The sequence below is a fragment of the Simochromis diagramma genome, unplaced genomic scaffold (genome assembly GCF_900408965.1).
Source record: "Simochromis diagramma unplaced genomic scaffold, fSimDia1.1 OVJJ01000205.1, whole genome shotgun sequence".
Lineage (NCBI taxonomy): Eukaryota > Metazoa > Chordata > Actinopteri > Cichliformes > Cichlidae > Simochromis > Simochromis diagramma.
Window position 1 is genome coordinate 6,540,679 of NW_024386782.1, and position 18,512 is coordinate 6,559,190.

The following is an 18,512-nucleotide window of genomic DNA, read 5'->3' on the forward strand; positions in this document are numbered from 1 at the left end:
GGTCAGTTTCACACCTTCAGGGACCCTAAAGGGACCGACCAGCTCTCTCCCTCTGATTCCAACCCAAAACATGACTCCACCACCTCCTTGCTGACGTTGCAGCCTTGTTGGGACATGGTGGCCATCCACCAACCATCCACCACTGCATTCATCTGGACCATCAAGGGTTGCACTGCACTCATCAGGGAACAGGACTGTTTGAAAATTAGTCTTCAAGTAGTTCTTGGCCCACTGCAGCTGTTTCTGTTTGTGAGCATTGGTTAGGGGTGGCCGAATAGAAGGTTTATGCACAACTGCAAGTCTCTGGAGGATCCTACACCTTGATGTTCGCAGGGCTCCAGAGGCACCAGCAGCTTCAAATATCTGTTTGCTGCTTTGTAATTGCCTTTTAGCAGCTGCTCTCTTAATCTGATATATTTGTCTGGCAGAAACCTTCCTCATTGTGCCTTTATCTGCACAAACCCATGTGTGCTCTGATTCAGCCACAAATCTCTTAACATTATGGTGATCACGCTTACGTTTTTGTGAAATATCTAAGGTTTTCATCACGTGTCCAAGGCATTCAACTATTTCACGGTTTTCAGCAGAAGAGAGATCCTTTTTCCTTCCTATATTGCTTGAAAATGGTCTGCTTAATAATGTGAAACATCCTTCTTTAGTTGTTTTTCCTTTAATTGGACTCACCTGGCAAACTAATGATCACAGGTGTCCGAGATTGATTTCAGTGATCCAAAGAGCCCTGAGACACTAGTCCATCCATGGGTTTAATTGAAAAACAACTTATTTAATCTTTATGACACTTAAACACAATTTGCATAATAATTTGGAATGCCGTGTAAAAGATATGGTTAGTCCACATGCCTGTCCATTCGAAGGGACTTAATAGGGGAAGGATTGAAGATGGTTGCCTAAATTTCTTTCTTCCTTTTCTGCAGGTTTTATGTTGGAAAGTTGTTTTTTTGTTTGTTTGTTTTTTAAATCCCGGCGTGCACACTTATCGTCCATCCTCTGGTGTAGTCATTAGAATTTGTAGTGTGTGTTTTATACACTGTGCATCTGAGCCAGGGTCCTTGTGTTCAGCAGTGTAGCTGATAGCGAGGAAAGAGTCTAGTCTGCCAAGTCTCATGCCTTTGATGACTGGCCTGAGGTTGTGCAAACGCCCTTCTCTGTCTCTGTAGTGAGAGGGTGGCCTTGTAACAACGGCCTCCTCAGTCATAGTCATCTTAAGCAAGCAAGCTTTGGACATTGTTTTGGAGCTGCATGTGTGATGTGCTTTTTTTGTCAGGAAAAGGAGAACGCCCCGCACGTTAACAATGGAAGAAAGCTGAGCTGTGGGCTTTGGAGAGGTGTTTGATGATTAAAAACTAACAACACTTTCTGTCAGTCCCTGCTATTCATGCTTCTATTGTGGAGATGAAAATACTCCAAAGGTTTTAACAGAGCACTCCCTGGATTCATGTGCTTGGCAGCGGCCCACCATAGCATCTCAAGCATTTTTAGCTTGATGTGTCATCAGGAAGACGTAGCTAAACTGTAAAGCATTTCTGTGCAAATTAAATCGGTCATGCTTCTGGCAAGTACAACACAACACGCAACTAAATACCCTTTCAAATACCCAATTCAAAATTATGAGAGTTCCTCAGCTGTACAAACTTATTCCCTGAGCTCCGTTTGTCCCTGACACTTGCCCTCTGCCAATGTGGATGAGGAAGAAACTACTCATCGGTGGACTTGGGGCCTGCTGATGTATAAAGCGCAGGCTGAATTTGTGAGTAAGGGATGAGCCACAGAGCAAAGCTTACTAACACAAACCCCAGGGCTTTTACAGAATATTCCTTTTATGGGGTCACTCTCTGTGAAGACTCCAGTGGGGCAGAATTGCTGGAGACATGACTGAGGCTCTAACAGAGTTGTTGGCAGGCAATGCTGTGAAGCAGTGGCTAGAGCTACACAGAAATGAGACAGAAATTAAGCTGTCAGCTATTGGGCTAAAAATAAGAAGTCCTTAAGCAGAAAGGGTGTCTCGAAGAGCGTCTGTCTCTTCTGTTTGGATGGACTGAGGAATGGAGGATGTCACTCTAAGAGAGACAGACTTGACCTCCTGACTATGAATGATGAAATGATAAGGTGCTGACTCAATGAATCCATAATCTCAACAGGGTTGTCCGAAAAGAACAGATGGGCTTATCCACAAATCCACTTCCACTCAAGTATCTGTCGTTCACTCATTTATTGAACAAGAATCCAAGTTACATATCCATAATGTGAGTGAGGGGATTTTAAAGTGCAGTAAAATGCTATATGCTGTGTGGTGAAGTGATGGTGTGGTTTCTGTTGGGAAAGGACATAAAAGTCTTACATAATTATGTGAACAGAGTGAATTAAATATGTAATACAACAATACAAACAATACTGGGTAGTAGAACATTCAGTAACATAAGGGAGTATCAACAAATGCTAGTTTTACTATTTACATAAATCCTAACTAGACACTTTACACAAGAGCCAACATGAGAAATTAGTGACGGTCCTTTAATGACCACATGGCAGAGGCTGCTTCGCAGTAAATGGCAGTAATATTCGATAAACAAAGTGTGCGCCAAGGATTTAAACAAGTGAGGATAATGTCCGCAGCAAAGAACAAAAAGGATAAAACACAGAAACTTAGCAGGCTCATGGACGCACTCCGCTAACACCATAAGAAGAAACGAAATCCACACAGTGAGTAAACCTCTGCTGACTCTCCCCACCTGCAGCTCTGACCAAACTCTCTGCGTCGAAGTGTGTGCGTATTGATGAGGTAGAATTGCGTCTTCTGATTGGTGAAAAGGATGGGTTGCCTCACCGCTGATTGGCTAATCGGCAGCTGTATGCTGATATGTTTACTTGGCAGATGTGGCTCCGTTCGTCAGTACCGCCAACTGGCTGGCCTTTTGCGGAGCGAAGGTGCACTTCACTTAGGAAGGTCAGCCAGTAGACTCCAGTGGAAGAGTTGGAAGTCTTATGAGTCGGGCCACTGGTCGTGTAAATCCCTTGTCTCCCACCTGTTTCTGAGCAGTCCGAACCCTGCCATCTGCTCCAGGGATGACTTGGATGACCTTTCCAACTGGCCATAGGGCACAAGGGAGCTGCTGGTCCACAATGAGAACGATAGTGCCAACAGTCAACTCGTCCCTTTCCTGTTGCCATTTGTGCCGCGTCTGGAGTGAAGGTAGATAATTCCGAATGTAGTGGATCCAGAATTGATCCGCCAAGGCTTGGCACTGCCTCCACCTACGACGGCTCATGAGTTCTGTTTCTGGGTAGACAACCTGTGCCATCAGGCCGCCCTATCAACAACATGTTGGGAGTGATTGAATCAGCATCTGCTACATCTTTGAGACATAACCTAGCGGCTTAGAGTTGATGATGCGCTATACCTCGTTGCGTATCATCCTAAAGACTTCCTCAGTGAGATGCTGCGAGCCGAGAATGGTATGCGGGAGATTCGTTCCATCAAGTCAGCGCTGACTTGATGGAACAAATCTCCCATTCCCAGGAACCACCGAAGTGTGGAGGGTTGAAACAAAAATTAATCTGCTGGCTGGCCAACTGTGATTTCAGAGCAGGGTCAAGAGTGTTGAAAGCCTCCTGGAGTTCAGAGCTGCCACCTTTGAAGTTGGTACCTTGATCAGACAGTAGCTCGAAGGGCTTCCCATGTCTCACGATGAAATTGGCTGTGCCACTTCCTGCATTCAGGACAGTTATACTGGTGCTTCCGGATGGCCTCTCTCCCTCGAAGTATCCTGAATCTGCGCCGGAGCTCAGCAAAGACCCTGTCGGAGCCAGGGTGAGCAAGTTGGTGATCATAATCCTGGATGATGAGCTTTGTGATAACATGCTGAGGGTTGAGAATGACAGGATGCAAGATGTCTTGGCTGAGGGTTTCACATCTGCGAAGCCGCCCCTTACACGAATCAGTCGAGCCTCTGGGTCGTACTCAGGAGCCAAGGCAAGTAGTCGACTGCTGGGAGCTACCGTGTTGTGAGATGACAGCCGAACAAAATCTTCAGGGAAACTGTCTTCCTGTACCTTCTGGAGAAGTGCTAGCTCTGCTTGCCTGTAATCCTCTAGTGACTTTTTCTTTTGTCTGGGTTTGGTGAGTAAGATTGTACACTCGATCTCATCTTGTTTGGTTAATGTCTCAAATGTTTACTCTATATTGTCTGCTTTCACTGTGGTATTGTGGCCCGTTGCAATTTGTACCTCAATAAGTAATCATGTTTTCGCCAACAACTTTTGCCAATATAATCTAAGAATATTTACGCAAACTCAAACATATCACAGCCCTTTAGTTCATGTAGGGCTGTTCGATATAACGATATATATCGGATGACCGTATGAAAACACCTATTGTTTCATATTACGCTATCGTTTGAGTAGTCTTTATGTTTGTCATCATTTCAGTGTATTTCGAAAAATCTCAACAGGATCTTAAGCTTTATTGTGTAAGGTTTATTTGCAAAATAAACAACCGGACAGCGGTGCCACACCCGGGGTTTACCATCGTTGCTGTGACAACGTGTAAAAACAGTGGCTTGTCCGTCCATAATGTGGTTATTTTAAATATAAGAGAAAGAGAGAACTTTAAGAAATTAATATAGCCACTACAGTGACCATCAAAACAATGAAAAAATATTGCCGGACACACACACACACACACACACACACACACACACACACACACACACACACACACACACACACACTCGGCTACAGATTGTCTCTTTCAGAATGAAGGTAGCTTACTGCTTTTGCAAACTTTTGTTGCACATGTGATTCAACATGAGCAACTTTTAATTGGAGAAAGTTCTCAGGTTAAAGTGTAACACACATTATTCCCGGCAGAGTTATGGAGCAATATTTCAGATTTCAATTAATTATGTCCCCACAGTCAGACCTCATTTCTTTTTGTTTTGTTGTTCTAGGAAGTCCATTTATGGTCATGCAGTGTTGGGGAGTAACGGAATACATGTACCGGCGTTACGTATTTAAAATACAAAATATGAGTAACTGTATTTCGTTACAGTTACCATTTTAAAAGGTGGTATTCAGAATACAGTTACATTGTTGAAATAAATGGATTCCTCTTTTTTCTGTTTCCTATGTTAAGCAGTGTTGGGAAGGTTACTTTTAAAATGTATTCCACTACAAAATGTATTTTGTACGTATTCCGTTAACTTTCCATTAAGTTAGTCAATGAGAGTAACATATTCTGAATACTTTGGGATTACTTAATAATATTATTGTGCTTTTTACATTTTTTTATTATTACCAACTAGATTTTTTTAATCTTAATATAAAGTGAGTAACAGTAGGGTGGACATTAGGTAAGGCTGCACTTTTTGCAGCGATCTTGTATAGAAAACTATTCTGCACATATATAAATCAGGTCCGCGGCTCCGAACCGTAGTAAAAGGACCTCTGGCTAATACGTCAGGTTCTGTGTTGGGCTCGTAGCCGAAAACCAGCTTTACTTTGTTGTCTGGGTCAACTTTGCTAGTGAGAGACAGAGAGGCGTTTAAAGGCTGCTCCCACGGAACTTATTGTTTCGGAGGAAAACACGAACACAGTGTACACTCGAGTCATAATTAGGGGTGCAACGATACACAAAATTCACGGTTCGGTTCGGTTCGATACTTTGGTGTCACGGTTCGATATTTTTTCGATACAAAAAAAATGTTCATGCCTTTTTAATTTGTCATTTATTAAAATTATAAATATATATTTTAACTCAAAAGTACAGTTTTTAAATTTAATGCTGTCTAAATGACTTGGGTAAAGTTTGTAGCATGCGTGCTTGTTGTTTTTGTCTGCTTCCACTTGTCTTTGCACTAGGATGATGTCGGCGTAAATGTGCAGTCATATTCATTGTGTTCCCACTAGTGCTGTCAGCGTTAATCTGAAATGACGTTAAGCCACAACACAGCAAATCTCCGTTAACGAGCTACCGCGGATCACCCCGTGCGTGGGGCTGGACGGCGTCAACACGTTAACGAGCTAACTGTGCTAACGCACTAGTTCCCACCAAAGTAATTGAGCATTGCGTGGCACATCCAACATACTGTTTTACTTTTGTCCATGACGCGCTTACCTTCAGGGTCATACGTCACATGAAAACCAAAATGGTTCCAAAGGCCAGATCTGAATGAGGGTGGGGGAGGTTCAATTTGCCATGTTGCAACGAGAGCTTAGCTTCTGTCTCGCTAGCTTGCCCTGTGCTCAGTGAATCTGCGTTCGACTACTCCGCCTAGGCTGCACTGTCGAGCGCAGATCCACTGAGCGTTCAAAACAGACAGCATCGTCAGAAGGAAAGTTGATAAAATAAATTTAAAATGTTGTATTGTTCGATACATATGCGTACCGAACCGAAAGCACTGTATCGAACGGTTCAATATCGATACAAGTATTGTTGCACCCCTAGTCATCCCATATGGAAAAGATGTATATAAATCTTATAAAGTTTGTATCTGTCTTGTGTGAAACTTGTATGAAAAGCATATAACAGTGAAAACAGATATAAGAGCCCTTAAAAAATTATATAATGAAACTTGTATGTTTTGGATACTTACTAAAACAATGTATGAAAGTAATGAGAAAGTGGCCACTTTCATGAGTAAATCATGTAATCCTTATATGATTTACTCATGAAAGTGAGTAATCACATATAAGTTGTTACTATTTCTTTTCCATATGGGATAATAGCTTACTTACAACTGGGCTGCAGTGGTTATTATTATATTTACATGCTTCCATCTCCTGTTTCTGGTCGGTGACAACTCTACTGTTCAACTCTCCTTTTTCTTCCTCCCTCATGCTCACAGACACATAACGGGTATGGCAATGAATTCTCCCTGCAGCACAGACTACACTGCCCAGGCTACATTCTTTAGGGCTATACCTGTAACACCATGCAACACTAATGTTAGGCTATGCCCTTTCTATTTTTAGTTATTCCACACCAGTGGAAACCCAAACAAAACACGCAATAAAAGGCTCTAATGCCTGTGTCTCAATCTTACGGCACATGTCACCCGTACTTGCGGCCCGCATAAATGACGTGAAGAACAAAGTAAAGTTGGTGTTCGGCGATGAGCCCGACACGGAAACCGACGTATTAGCCAGAGGTCCCTTTGCTACGGTTCGGAGCCGCGGACCTGTTTTATATACGCGCGGAATAATCACACAGCAATAGTACATTCATGTAGATGTAAAATGCACGATAATATTATTAAGTAATCCAAAGTATTCCGAATACGTTACTCTCATTGAGTAACTTAACAGAATACGTTACAAAATACATTTTGGGTCATGTATTCTGTAATCTGTACTGGAATACATTTTAAAAGTAATCTTCCCAACACTGTGGTCATGGAATATCAGATCATTTACCACCTGCAAGAGAGTTGTGAAATCACCAAAGTGGACAAGGAGAACTTTTACTGTGGCCGTGTGCCTGCTTGCTCGATCAATTGGCACTCAAGGTCTGATCTTCCCTTGCAGGAAGTTTGTTGAACCATCAGCCTCACCTGTCTTTTTCCACCTTCACTGCTCATTATAACTCAAAAAGGGAGCAGGCTGCTTATATATAACTGGGAGATATGCATGTATATATACTCTAAGTGATTGTCTCTGTTTGCAAAATAGCGTTCAGGATGTTCAAATCAGGTTTATTAATATTCACAGCTGCAAAAACCCGACAACCTTTTGTTTATTACAGTTTGGTTTTCACAATCTGAGTAATAATTAGAGGGCTAATTACAACTCACGTGGCTCTTCTAATTAAAACTGTCAGCTTGCTTTGCTCATCTGCCTCTGTTACTCTGGTGTTGGGCTGCTGGACTGCAGGGTTCATGTCAGGGAGAACCCTCAGGGACCAGCTAATGAGGAGGAAGAAGAGGGAGGGCGGTTGACAGCTGTTTGTGCCTAATTCTCACTGATTAGCTTCCTTTTGCGCTTAGTGTGTATGAACCCAGCACAACATCATAAGTAAAACACACAGTGCGATTGAAAAACGCAGTTTTATCCTTTGATACCAGTTGAGAAGCCCTGTTCTTTTCCCTCAGTGATGTGAATCACATGTGTCTTGGTTAGCACAACTGCATGAGCTGTTATGTGTTGTGAGGTGTGTCTGAGAAATCGGACCAAGTTGTTTGGCTTTCTTTTGTCAAGAGCAGGCATGTTTGGGAATGTGCTTTAGGGATTACGCCAGCACCGCAATTTCTGATAACCACGAGGAGGAATATTTTGTTTTTCAGAGTTAATTGCTCAAGTGAACCCATCATTTAAATCTCAATCAATTACTTGCTTATTATGCGTGCATACACTGTGTGTGTGTGTGTGTGTGTGTGTGTGTGTGTGTGTGTGTGTGTGTGTGTGTGTGTGTGTGTGTGTGTTAAAAAGCTGTTGCAGTGATTAATTCTGCTGGCTCTCTCTTCATTGCCAGTCAGAACCTGTTTGACCAGCTTGGGGCCTAAACATGCATAAGAGAAGATGAGCTGTTCTAAATAAAATCCATTCATTCATTAAAACAAAAAAAAAGAGCCTCCCTGTTTGTTGCACTACCTTCCTTATTCACACATTGTATTACGTAACATTAAATAGGCGAATTTATCAGCCCATAGTTGTTCTCTGGGAGCTGAAAACTCAGAGAGCATTCATTTATCAACATTGTTTAAGCACTAAATTGTCATTTTGTCATGTCATGAATCCTGCGATTGAGTCAAATATGGTTAAACTAGAAATTAGACTTTTAATTTTGAGATGTAGACGTGAATCTCCTCTCCAAAAAAACAAAAACCTACAACTGTCATGGAATTTGTGACACACCAGAACTTTTCTGGAGAATACCACAATGGGTTGGACTTACTGGTCACAGGGATTGTTTTAACCAGCCTTCATACAAGTGGAAAGATTGAGACCTTTGCCAGCATAAAAACACGCAGCTGACTTTGACTCGCGGGCCAGAACTTAACTCGTCACTGAGATTTGATTTTGTTGCAGATGCAGCCCAGATCTGTTATTTTCACATGAAAGCATGCCAAGTTATGACTGCACAGACTAAATTCTCCAACAGAGATACACACACACACACACACACACACACACACACACACACACACACACACACACACACACACACACACACAGAAAGTCATAAACGGAGCCAGCGTGTTGCATAAGCAGGGAATGTTTCTGTTTCTGACTGATTGAACTGTGGGCCTTGGTTTAAATACTTCAAATTCAAATTCAAATTTTATTTGTCACGTACACAGTCATACACAGTACGATATGTAGTGAAATGCTTGGACAACTGCTCGTGACCCAAAGAAAACAAAAAAGGAAAAGGCTATGAATAAGATAGGAAATAAATATGAAAAATTAAAAAGGGTAAATTTAACTAGGAAGGAATAAAATATAAATTAAGGTTAAAAATGAAATAACTGTACAACACAAATTAGAATGAAGGGTAAATTTAACTGGGAAAGAATAAGATAAAATATATAAATTAAAGTTGAAAATAAAATAACTGTACAACAAAATACACAATATAGAACTATATAAGAATGTATGAAGAAATATAAATAAATATATACACAATAACAGCAGCTGTACAAGTATTAACCGGAAATGAAGAATGTAGTGACCAGTGTTGTGCAATCCACATTATGTCTTGTGCAGTGCAAATATGTTTAAAGTGATTTAAGTGATGAAGTGACTTTGGTGACTCTCCACTGCAATTCCACATGATTTACAATCTGAATCTTTTAACATTTAAATGAAACAATGATGAATTCTCCTTTCTTGCAGTGTGCCAAGGTGTAACCAATCGTTTAAACCTTTTGGGAACTAAAGAGGACCACTACAGGAACATGGTGAAGACCTACAGCAACTGCACCGTAGTCTTGGAGAACCTGGAGATCACACACATGGAGGATCACCGTGACCTGTCCTTCCTCCGGGTAAAAGCTGCACTTTGTTAGGAGTTGAGGATAAGCATGTATATAGCAGATTAGAGAAAGAGTGCGATTAAAAGTTGTCCAAGCCCCTTATACTGGATGTGTGTAGCCTCTTGCATCGCTTCAGTTCAGATAATTAAAATCAGTGGAGAGTGAATAGGTATGATGATTCGGTGTATTTATAATGCTGTGGATGGAGCTTTGCTTAAGGTTGTATAGGGGTTTGCACACTGGGCACACACACTCTCATGAAGGGTTGCACACACAAAGACAGAAAAGCATACAGTCAGCGGATATTATTCAGAGGTTTTAAGGCTTTATTTCCACTGATATTAAGAGGAAGTGTCTTAAATGATGTCACTTTTAGTCCTATTTTTTCATCCTTACTTTTCTCTCTCATCACTTTGGACCTGCCCAGCGTCCACAGTTCAGATTAGCCCATCTCTATTGTGGCTCTGTGTATTACCTATTGAGCAACATACTGTACATACTGTGCTAACCATTCTATTAGTAGTACTGGTGGGCTGTCTGTAGCCCTAGAGGTAGACCTGAGGCAATATAGTTTGGCTGAAAGTTTTATGATTCAGTGCCATCGACACATGCTTTTGGCTTGTGAGCACATCTGTCTATTTCTTATGTATTTGATATGTGAAGAGCGCATCGAAGGAATCCTTTACATGAAATATCTCAAGAAAGATGTCAACAATAAAGGTCACCCTGACTTCATGAAACACATTATTTTGTCATAACTTAAGCATTCATATGCTATTGATGACCGCTTTTCACCAGAATAGTACAGAATAGAATTAAAGGGATGACATATAAAGTGAAACTTGACTGGTTAGCAAATACAAACAACTGTGAGTCTTATTCTAGTTAGACAGAAAACCCGATTTGATTTATAAGATTTAGAGTTGACATTGTGGAGTTAACCATACATCTCATAGCTTTTATTTATATTTTCTTATTTTTAGCATCCATCACATACACTGTATGAACAAAAGTATTTGGGCCACACCTCTTAATCTTTGAACCCAAGTGTTTTCAGTCCCATTGCAACAGGCGTGTAAAATCGAACGCCTACCAATGCAGTCTGCATTTACAAACATTTGTGGAAGAATGGGGAAAGAAAAGACTGAATTTGACTTTGGTGCTATTTTAGGATCCCACTGTTGCATCAAGTCAGTTTGTGAAATTTATTCCACCATCAACTCTATGTGCTGTTATTGGAAAGTGAAACTCAGCCTGAAAGTGGCAAGTTACCAGTCACCAGTACCTGAGGAGCACGGTGTGCAAAAGTCACCAACACTCTGCCAGAGGAGGTTTAAACATCCTCTGGTATTAACATCAGCACAAAACCTGTGTGCTGGGAGCTTCATGGTATTTTTCGATGTCTAAGCAGCTCATTTAGGTGATATGTGTAGGTGTCCCTGTGCTTCTGAACATTAATTTACACACCTCTCACAGTCAAACCGAATATGACTCTAGCACAATAAAAATAGGATTAATCTTTGTCTACCAGTGTTATGGACCACCAGTTTCACAGTTTTCTCTTAAAATATTAATGTAAATGTATATAAAGGTCGTTCAGAAAATACAAAAGTTTTTGTTTTTTTAATTCAAAAATTAAGTTTGTCTTTTTTCGTTCCAGTCAATCAAAGAAGTTGGTGGCTACGTCCTGATCGCCCTCAATACAGTATCCAGGATTCCTCTGGAGAACCTGCGCATCATTCGAGGCCATTCTCTCTATGATGGAAGTTTTGCTCTTTCTGTGATTTCCAATTATAACAAATCTACAAATAAGGGCACCGATCAGATTCTTCTGACCAGCCTGACAGGTAGGTTGACCCCTAAATATAATCATGTTTTATATGACACTCAGTATTATTACAAACTATGTAAATATTCCAACGTGTGCATGTTTGCGTAGTAGTTCATATGAAGTTTTCTTTTTGCAGAAATTCTTAAAGGAGGAGTAAAATTTTTGACCAACCAGCTTTGCAATGTGGAAACAATCCAATGGTCTGATATTGTTAAATCAAGACTTTTTCTGAGGCAACATTTTTCTTTTGTTCGATTTTGGTGAACCTTGTTTGAATTGTACCCTCATTTTCCTGTTTTTAGCTAATAGGAGTAGCAGCCGATATGGTCTTCTGCTGCCATACCACATCTGATTCAAAATTCGACGTGTTGTGCGTTCATAGATGCTCTTCTGCATACCTTGGTTGTAACAAGTGGTTATTTGAGTTAACCTGGCCTCTAATCTCGTATTTTTAAGCACTGATGATTGCTGCTCACTGGATATTTTCTCATTTTGAGACCATTCTCTTGAAACTCTAGAGATTGTTGTGTATGAAAATCCCAGTAGATCAGCAGGACCTAATTTACTCAGACCAGCCTGTCTCATACCAAGAAGCAAAAGTCTCTTGACTCACATTTCTTCGTCATTTTGAACTTCAGCAAGTCGCCCTGACCAAGTCTACATGTCTAAATGTACTAAATAACGAGCAGTTAAACAGGTGTACCCGGTGAGTGCATTTGTTTGCAATGTTACCACTGTGGTCTCCCACAGACATCGACCTCAAAACATGTTTGTCAGGCTGAATATGCCTATTTTTTAAGGCTCCCAGTCAAACAGAAACCAACACAAAGTCACCAAAACTAATAAAAAACTTTTCCTAAGTGCAACACTACACTACGTAATTCTGCTACTCCATAAGTTCTTGAAGAAGACCTTCCAACAGAATAAAGCTCTCATTCTCAGACATTAGAGAGTGAGAGTCTCATCTCTACTGAAACCAATAACAAACTTCTGATGATAAGATGTGGAGCGTCTGATTAGATCTTGCACTTGGCAGTGCCTTGAATAACAGCGTCTGTTCTGCCTCTCTGTGCAGCTATGAGTATTAAGCCAAGGCTGTGATAAAGGAATGCAGTGTTATCATTAGTGCGGGGCTCTGTTTTGGTCCCAGTGTGCTAGATGACGCTTGTTTGTGCTGCAGGCCTGTCGGGACTTCCAGGATAATGGGGTGTGTAAGGACTCCTGCCCAGGCCTTCATCGTTACGACCCCAACCTGCACCAGCTGGTTCCTAATCCGCATGGAAAGTACAGCTTCGGGGCCACCTGTGTCAAAAGCTGCCCACGTAAGGCCGGCTTTAACCAGATAAATTTTTTTGTTTAATTTTAGTTTTTTTCACCTATTTCTGTTAAACTTTAATCCTAGACAGATATATTAGGTTACCATACATTTAAATGTGCATTGTAGCTATGACTCGACAGTCAAGATAAATAAAAGTAAAATATGGGTTCCAGTCGCCAGCATGAACCTTTTGTTCCACATTGCGGCATGCTGACTTGCTGAACAGTTGCCCAGGTTGTCTTTCAGGGTTGTCCAAAGTTTAATTTTAAACTGTCTAAACAAGAAAAGAAAATGATTGAGAGTGTGTTAATGCAACAACGGCTTTTAATAATTTTAACTTGCACAGGTCTGTCCCTGTATTTCTGTGTTTATATTATATCATCATTATGCATCGCTAGTTCAACTGCTGTATAACTAATAAAAGATTATTTCCTGGAAAAAATGAAATTAAATTTGGATTTTTTTTTTTCAGATATTTTATTATGATATTAAGATGATTTAATATCTATCCAGTGCATGATGAATATGAGATTATCATTATCAGCGGCAGCAGCAGCAGCAGAAGCTTATATTTTGCATATTCTTTCAGGTAGTTATATTATTTCTGATTACGGCGCATGTGTGCGGACGTGCAACGATAACACATATGAGGTGGAGGTAGGAGGAATCAGGAAGTGCGCCAAGTGTGATGGGCTGTGTCCAGAAGGTAGGAAGATAAGCTGTTACTGTGCAATCTGGACAAATATTTCTCACCGTGTACAAAAAACAAACTGTTTGTAGCTACGCTAAGAACAATTTCTTATTATGTTGTTTTCACAGAGGTTAAGCTGTAAAATGTAAATACGACAGAATGCAGTAATTTGTAAATAATTTAACCCTTTTTAATTGAAAACAAATGTTTCATTGTTTTTAACTTGATGCAAACGACTTCAAAAAGTTGGGACGGCAGCATGTTTACCACACTGTAAGTTCTAATGGAAATGTATATAACTCCTGCCAAGTTGAATCTTTATAATGAATGCACATTAGACACATGCATTAAATGCACATATGATTTCGATTTCAAAGACATGTCACTCATCCTTAAGCTATTTCTGTTTGGTTTTATATTCAGAGGAACACAGATACAACTGAACATTTGTATTAAACTCAGTCATTTTAAGGCATTTTAAACAACTGAGATGATTTTTTTTTTAAGCAAATGGTATTGTTTTGGTGAAAACTCATCGGCCAGATTTTATGCACCGACTTGTTAAAATGTTCAAGATGACCCGCTGAAGCGAGCATCAGAACAGGAAAGATTTTAGTGTGTATTGCAGCCAGACGGGTTGCTCTGAGTATTTCAGAAACTGCTGATCCACAGAGAAAATACCAAGTTAGCTGCAGATCTCTAGGCAATTAATGCTGCTGCTGACCATGTCTTCCTTTTATGACCACCATGTACCCATCTTCTGATGGTTGCTTCTAGCGAGATAATATTTCACGTCACAAAACTCAAATCATCTGAAACATTTTGAGTTCGCTGTAATGAAATGACAAATCGGGAATAACTGTGTGATGCTATCACATTAATATGGACCAAAATCTATGAGAAACTATTAAACTATTATGATTATTTTTTATTATTATTAACTAGTATTTTTTTAAATATTTTTTAGTGTGTAATGGACTTGGAACAGGAGAATTGGTTCACACTCTGTCTATCAATGCCACAAACATTGGCTCCTTTGAAAACTGCACCAAAATCAATGGAAACATCGACATCATCCACACATCAATTTATGGGTAAGTCTGGGCTATGACTAGCATTTCTTCCTTTGTGCTCGATCACCTTTACCAGCAGTCAGTACGGTGTATTTTCTCATTTTTAGGGATCAATTCACCAAAATACCAAAGATGGATCCTGCCCAGCTTAATGTGTTTAAGACAGTTAAAGAAATTACTGGTAAGACTGCGTAAGGGCTGAGTCATGCATCTAAATGCGTGCATCTAAACAGTTTTAAGGTTAACAAACCTTGTTGCTTCAGGGTACCTGTGGATTCAAACGTGGCCAAATACCATGAGCTCACTGAGTCCTTTTGAGAATCTGGAGGTCGTTCGGGGGAGAACTAAACGGTATGTTCCTTGTAAAGACCCCCTGTTGATTCAAACCGCAGTGTTATTCAACCCGTCACAAAATGTTTTCTTTTCTTCTTCTCATTTTGTTCTCGTTTCCCATTTGGTCGCAGAAGCCGCAGTTTGGTTGTGGCTGGTCTACATATCACCCACCTGGGCCTGAGGTCCCTCAGAGAAATCAGTGATGGAGATGTGTTTGTCTCTAAGAACTCTGAACTCTGTTACACCGATGCAAAGCACTGGCAGAAGCTTTTCAAATCACCACACCAAACTGTTAATATAGAGGGCAATGCCAACGCTGCCACCTGCGGTAAATTCTGTTTGTCTCACACCGGCTTCAGTCGCATCTTTGCTGTTGTTGTTGCTTTTGATTATGCGCTGCACGAGTAAGATTTAATTACAGGATCTTAATTTCAAAATTGGATAATTATGCAGGAAAGAGCTCTCGCTAAGATTGTGTGTTTGTGTTTCAGCTCTGAGAAACGACACTTGCGACAAGAAGTGCACGGCGGACGGCTGCTGGGGTCCGGGCCCCAGTATGTGCATTTCGTGCCGTGACTACAAGCGCGACGGGGGCTGCATCGACTCCTGCAACATCCTGGAGGGGTGAGGGAGGCATCTCTCTGACTGCCTTTAATAAGCTTAGAAAAACAAACAAGCTAAAAACACAACAGGTCTCCATGCTGTACAGTTCACTCCTTCAGAGTCTATTTTTGTATTTCCAAGACTTTGACGCTACACGAGCCTGAGGGTTAATTGACAGAAAAAGAAAAGCAGATATGATCCGAAGCATTTTGAAATTCAGTCTCCAGTGGATTTAAGACAAACACTGGAGGCGAAACGACACAGTCGCTCACATCTGTTTATCTTTGGAGACCTCTGTCCAACAAAGAATCTCGACGTGCTTACAGTTGAAAAAAATAAATAAAACACATGTAACAGTTTCAAACAAGTTGTGTCATACTTTGTTGTTGTCTATTTATTTATTTTTTGCAGAGAGCCGCGTGAGACAGCTGTGAATAAAACCTGCATCAAGTGCCACCCCGAGTGTCAGCACATGAACGGGACTGCAACCTGCAGCGCGCCTGTATGTTTGCCATCAGCAGCTAAACTAATATTACAAAACAAAACACTTTGCAGTTGTGTTAAACAGTTCAGTGAGCGTTGCTTAGAAGAGATTAACATTTGCACAGTGTGAAATCCAATCCAGACACGTTAGTTCTGCGGATTTGTCAGTCAGCAGCAGCTTTGATTGGCTGTAATGCAGCGCAGCCACAAAATGTGCAATCTGGTTGTTTTCTTTTTCTTTTACTTTGATAACTGGGAAATAAACCCTCCAATTATCAAAAACAGAAGCACAACCTGACAAAGAGAGAGTGGGAGGCAGATTTGGGGGATGTATTTAATTACCTCTATTTTATTCAGGTGTGATCAGTGCATTGAATTGTCTTTTTACTCGCCTGAACTAAAAAAAAAAAGAAGAAGAAGAAAAGAAACATGGATCTTGATTGCACAGGTCGTATTTGCCAAACATTTGCTTTGAGAAATTATTACTATGAGAAAGTGTAATTTACCAAATATTTATAACTGCTCTCAATAGAGTCGTAAACATAATGAACCTTTTTCTTTTTTCTTTTTTTTACTTTCAGGGGTCTGCTAACTGCACTAAATGTGCTAACTTCAAAGATGGACTGTTCTGCGTGTCCCAAGCTTGAAGCGTCCACTGAGGCGGTTCTTGGTCCTCTGATTAAAATCAGACACCCCAAGAGACATGTTGTTATTCAACACTGCAGGACTTTTGAGTGGTTTGGGGTGTTTTTTCATTTATGCCTTAATTTCTTCTTCTTTTAAATGCTTTTTGGACCTAGAAGGCTTACGATCATGTGAGGAGGGAAGTGTTGACAAGGCTCACTGATAAGAGCTAAGAACACCTTGTGATTCTGTAGCTTGTTGAGACACCTTTTTGTTTTCTGTGTGACTTATCAGTCTCTCATATTTCTCTTCTTTACAACGTTGCTTCAGTTCATTGAGATTTTCTCTTAAGGTCCTAGTGTGGCGACCCACTAGAGGGCTCCACTCACACCCAATCTTGGAGGAAGGGTTGTGTTGTGTTTGGGTGCGATATGCTCAGTTAATGTACGGAAGAGAATAAATAAATAAATACATTTGTAGTGGAAAACTAAAGCTCCTGTGTCGTGTGTTCCATGCTTCCATATTGGTGACTCTACCTTGAACACGCGGCGACCCATGGAGATCGCCCTGGACGTGCCAGCTACTGTCGGCCCTCTGCCTCATGCTACGGCTACGTTTGCCGTGGCGGTGGACTTCTGGCTCCACGACCCCTCGTCATCGTTCGTCCACATGGAGGCTCTGTTTAGCTCTCCACAGCATCTTGGCTGACGACAAATTTCATGTGGGGGTCATGTGCGGGTTGAGCGATGTGGTGGCATCGCTCAACCCGCTAGCCACCCGCCGTGCGATGGCCCTCCTTCTGGACCCGCCCACGCACGGTAAATATGTCACCCATAATGACCTACTGCTGCGCCAATACATCCTCTCCGGTGCGGAGCGAGCCAAGAAACTTCTCTCCCTGTCTGGCCTGGGCGGAGGCACGGCTCTTGAACTGATGGAGAACATGTTGTCCTTGCTCGGTTCGGACGACGGGGGATTCCTTTTCATCCATCTCTTTCTCAGACAACTGCCTGTCGCTGTGAGGACCAGCCTCGCCAACTCCCCATTTCTAGTGGCGCAGGAGTACCGCTCCCTGGCTGAAGAAGGGGATTGTATCCTGCTGGATTCCCACACGTTTGGAGTGCACGGCCTGGTTGCGAACCCGCCGGCAACACCCCCACCTGCCTTCTCGAGAGCGGATGGGCTGGCACTGATGGCAGGACCCGCTACACAGAGGCACCGCAGGAAAGGATTTTGTTTCTACCAGCAGTGTTTTGGCACCAGAGGGGGTCGCTGCCTGCCACCCTTCTCTTTTTCCGGCTCAGGGAAACAAGGCTGCCACCGCGCCGTAGTAGTCGCGGTTGCTGACGATATGGAAAGGCTGCTTTTCATTGGAGACTTACTCTCTGGGCACTGTTTTCTGGTAGACTCTGACTCCCAGAAGAGCCTCATCCTGCCCACCGCCATGGACAGTTTAGTGGCAGGCCACAGACTGCGGCTGATTGCGGCTAATGGTTCTCCTATTGCAACTTCTGGAGAAAGGTTAGTGACTGTTTTTTTTCCACAGCAGGGAATTCCAGTGGAATTT

General features: G+C 41.5%; 1 protein-coding gene across 1 annotated transcript in view; it reads left to right on the forward strand.

Annotated features, from left to right (window-relative positions):
• LOC120722762 (epidermal growth factor receptor-like) overlaps positions 1-17,437 on the forward strand; it is a 33,068-nt gene extending 15,631 nt beyond the window's left edge. Inside the window, exons 2-14 of the mRNA XM_040013900.1 lie at positions 9,850-10,001; positions 11,650-11,836; positions 11,957-12,030; positions 12,986-13,142; positions 13,728-13,844; positions 14,076-14,102; positions 14,797-14,923; positions 15,010-15,083; positions 15,166-15,253; positions 15,367-15,563; positions 15,727-15,859; positions 16,250-16,340; positions 16,903-17,437. Coding sequence (XP_039869834.1) covers positions 9,850-10,001; positions 11,650-11,836; positions 11,957-12,030; positions 12,986-13,142; positions 13,728-13,844; positions 14,076-14,102; positions 14,797-14,923; positions 15,010-15,083; positions 15,166-15,253; positions 15,367-15,563; positions 15,727-15,859; positions 16,250-16,340; positions 16,903-16,968 — 1,490 coding nt within the window. The 3' untranslated portion in view covers positions 16,969-17,437. The remainder of the gene's footprint in view (positions 1-9,849; positions 10,002-11,649; positions 11,837-11,956; positions 12,031-12,985; positions 13,143-13,727; positions 13,845-14,075; positions 14,103-14,796; positions 14,924-15,009; positions 15,084-15,165; positions 15,254-15,366; positions 15,564-15,726; positions 15,860-16,249; positions 16,341-16,902) is intronic.
• The last annotated feature ends 1,075 nt before the right edge of the window (positions 17,438-18,512 follow it).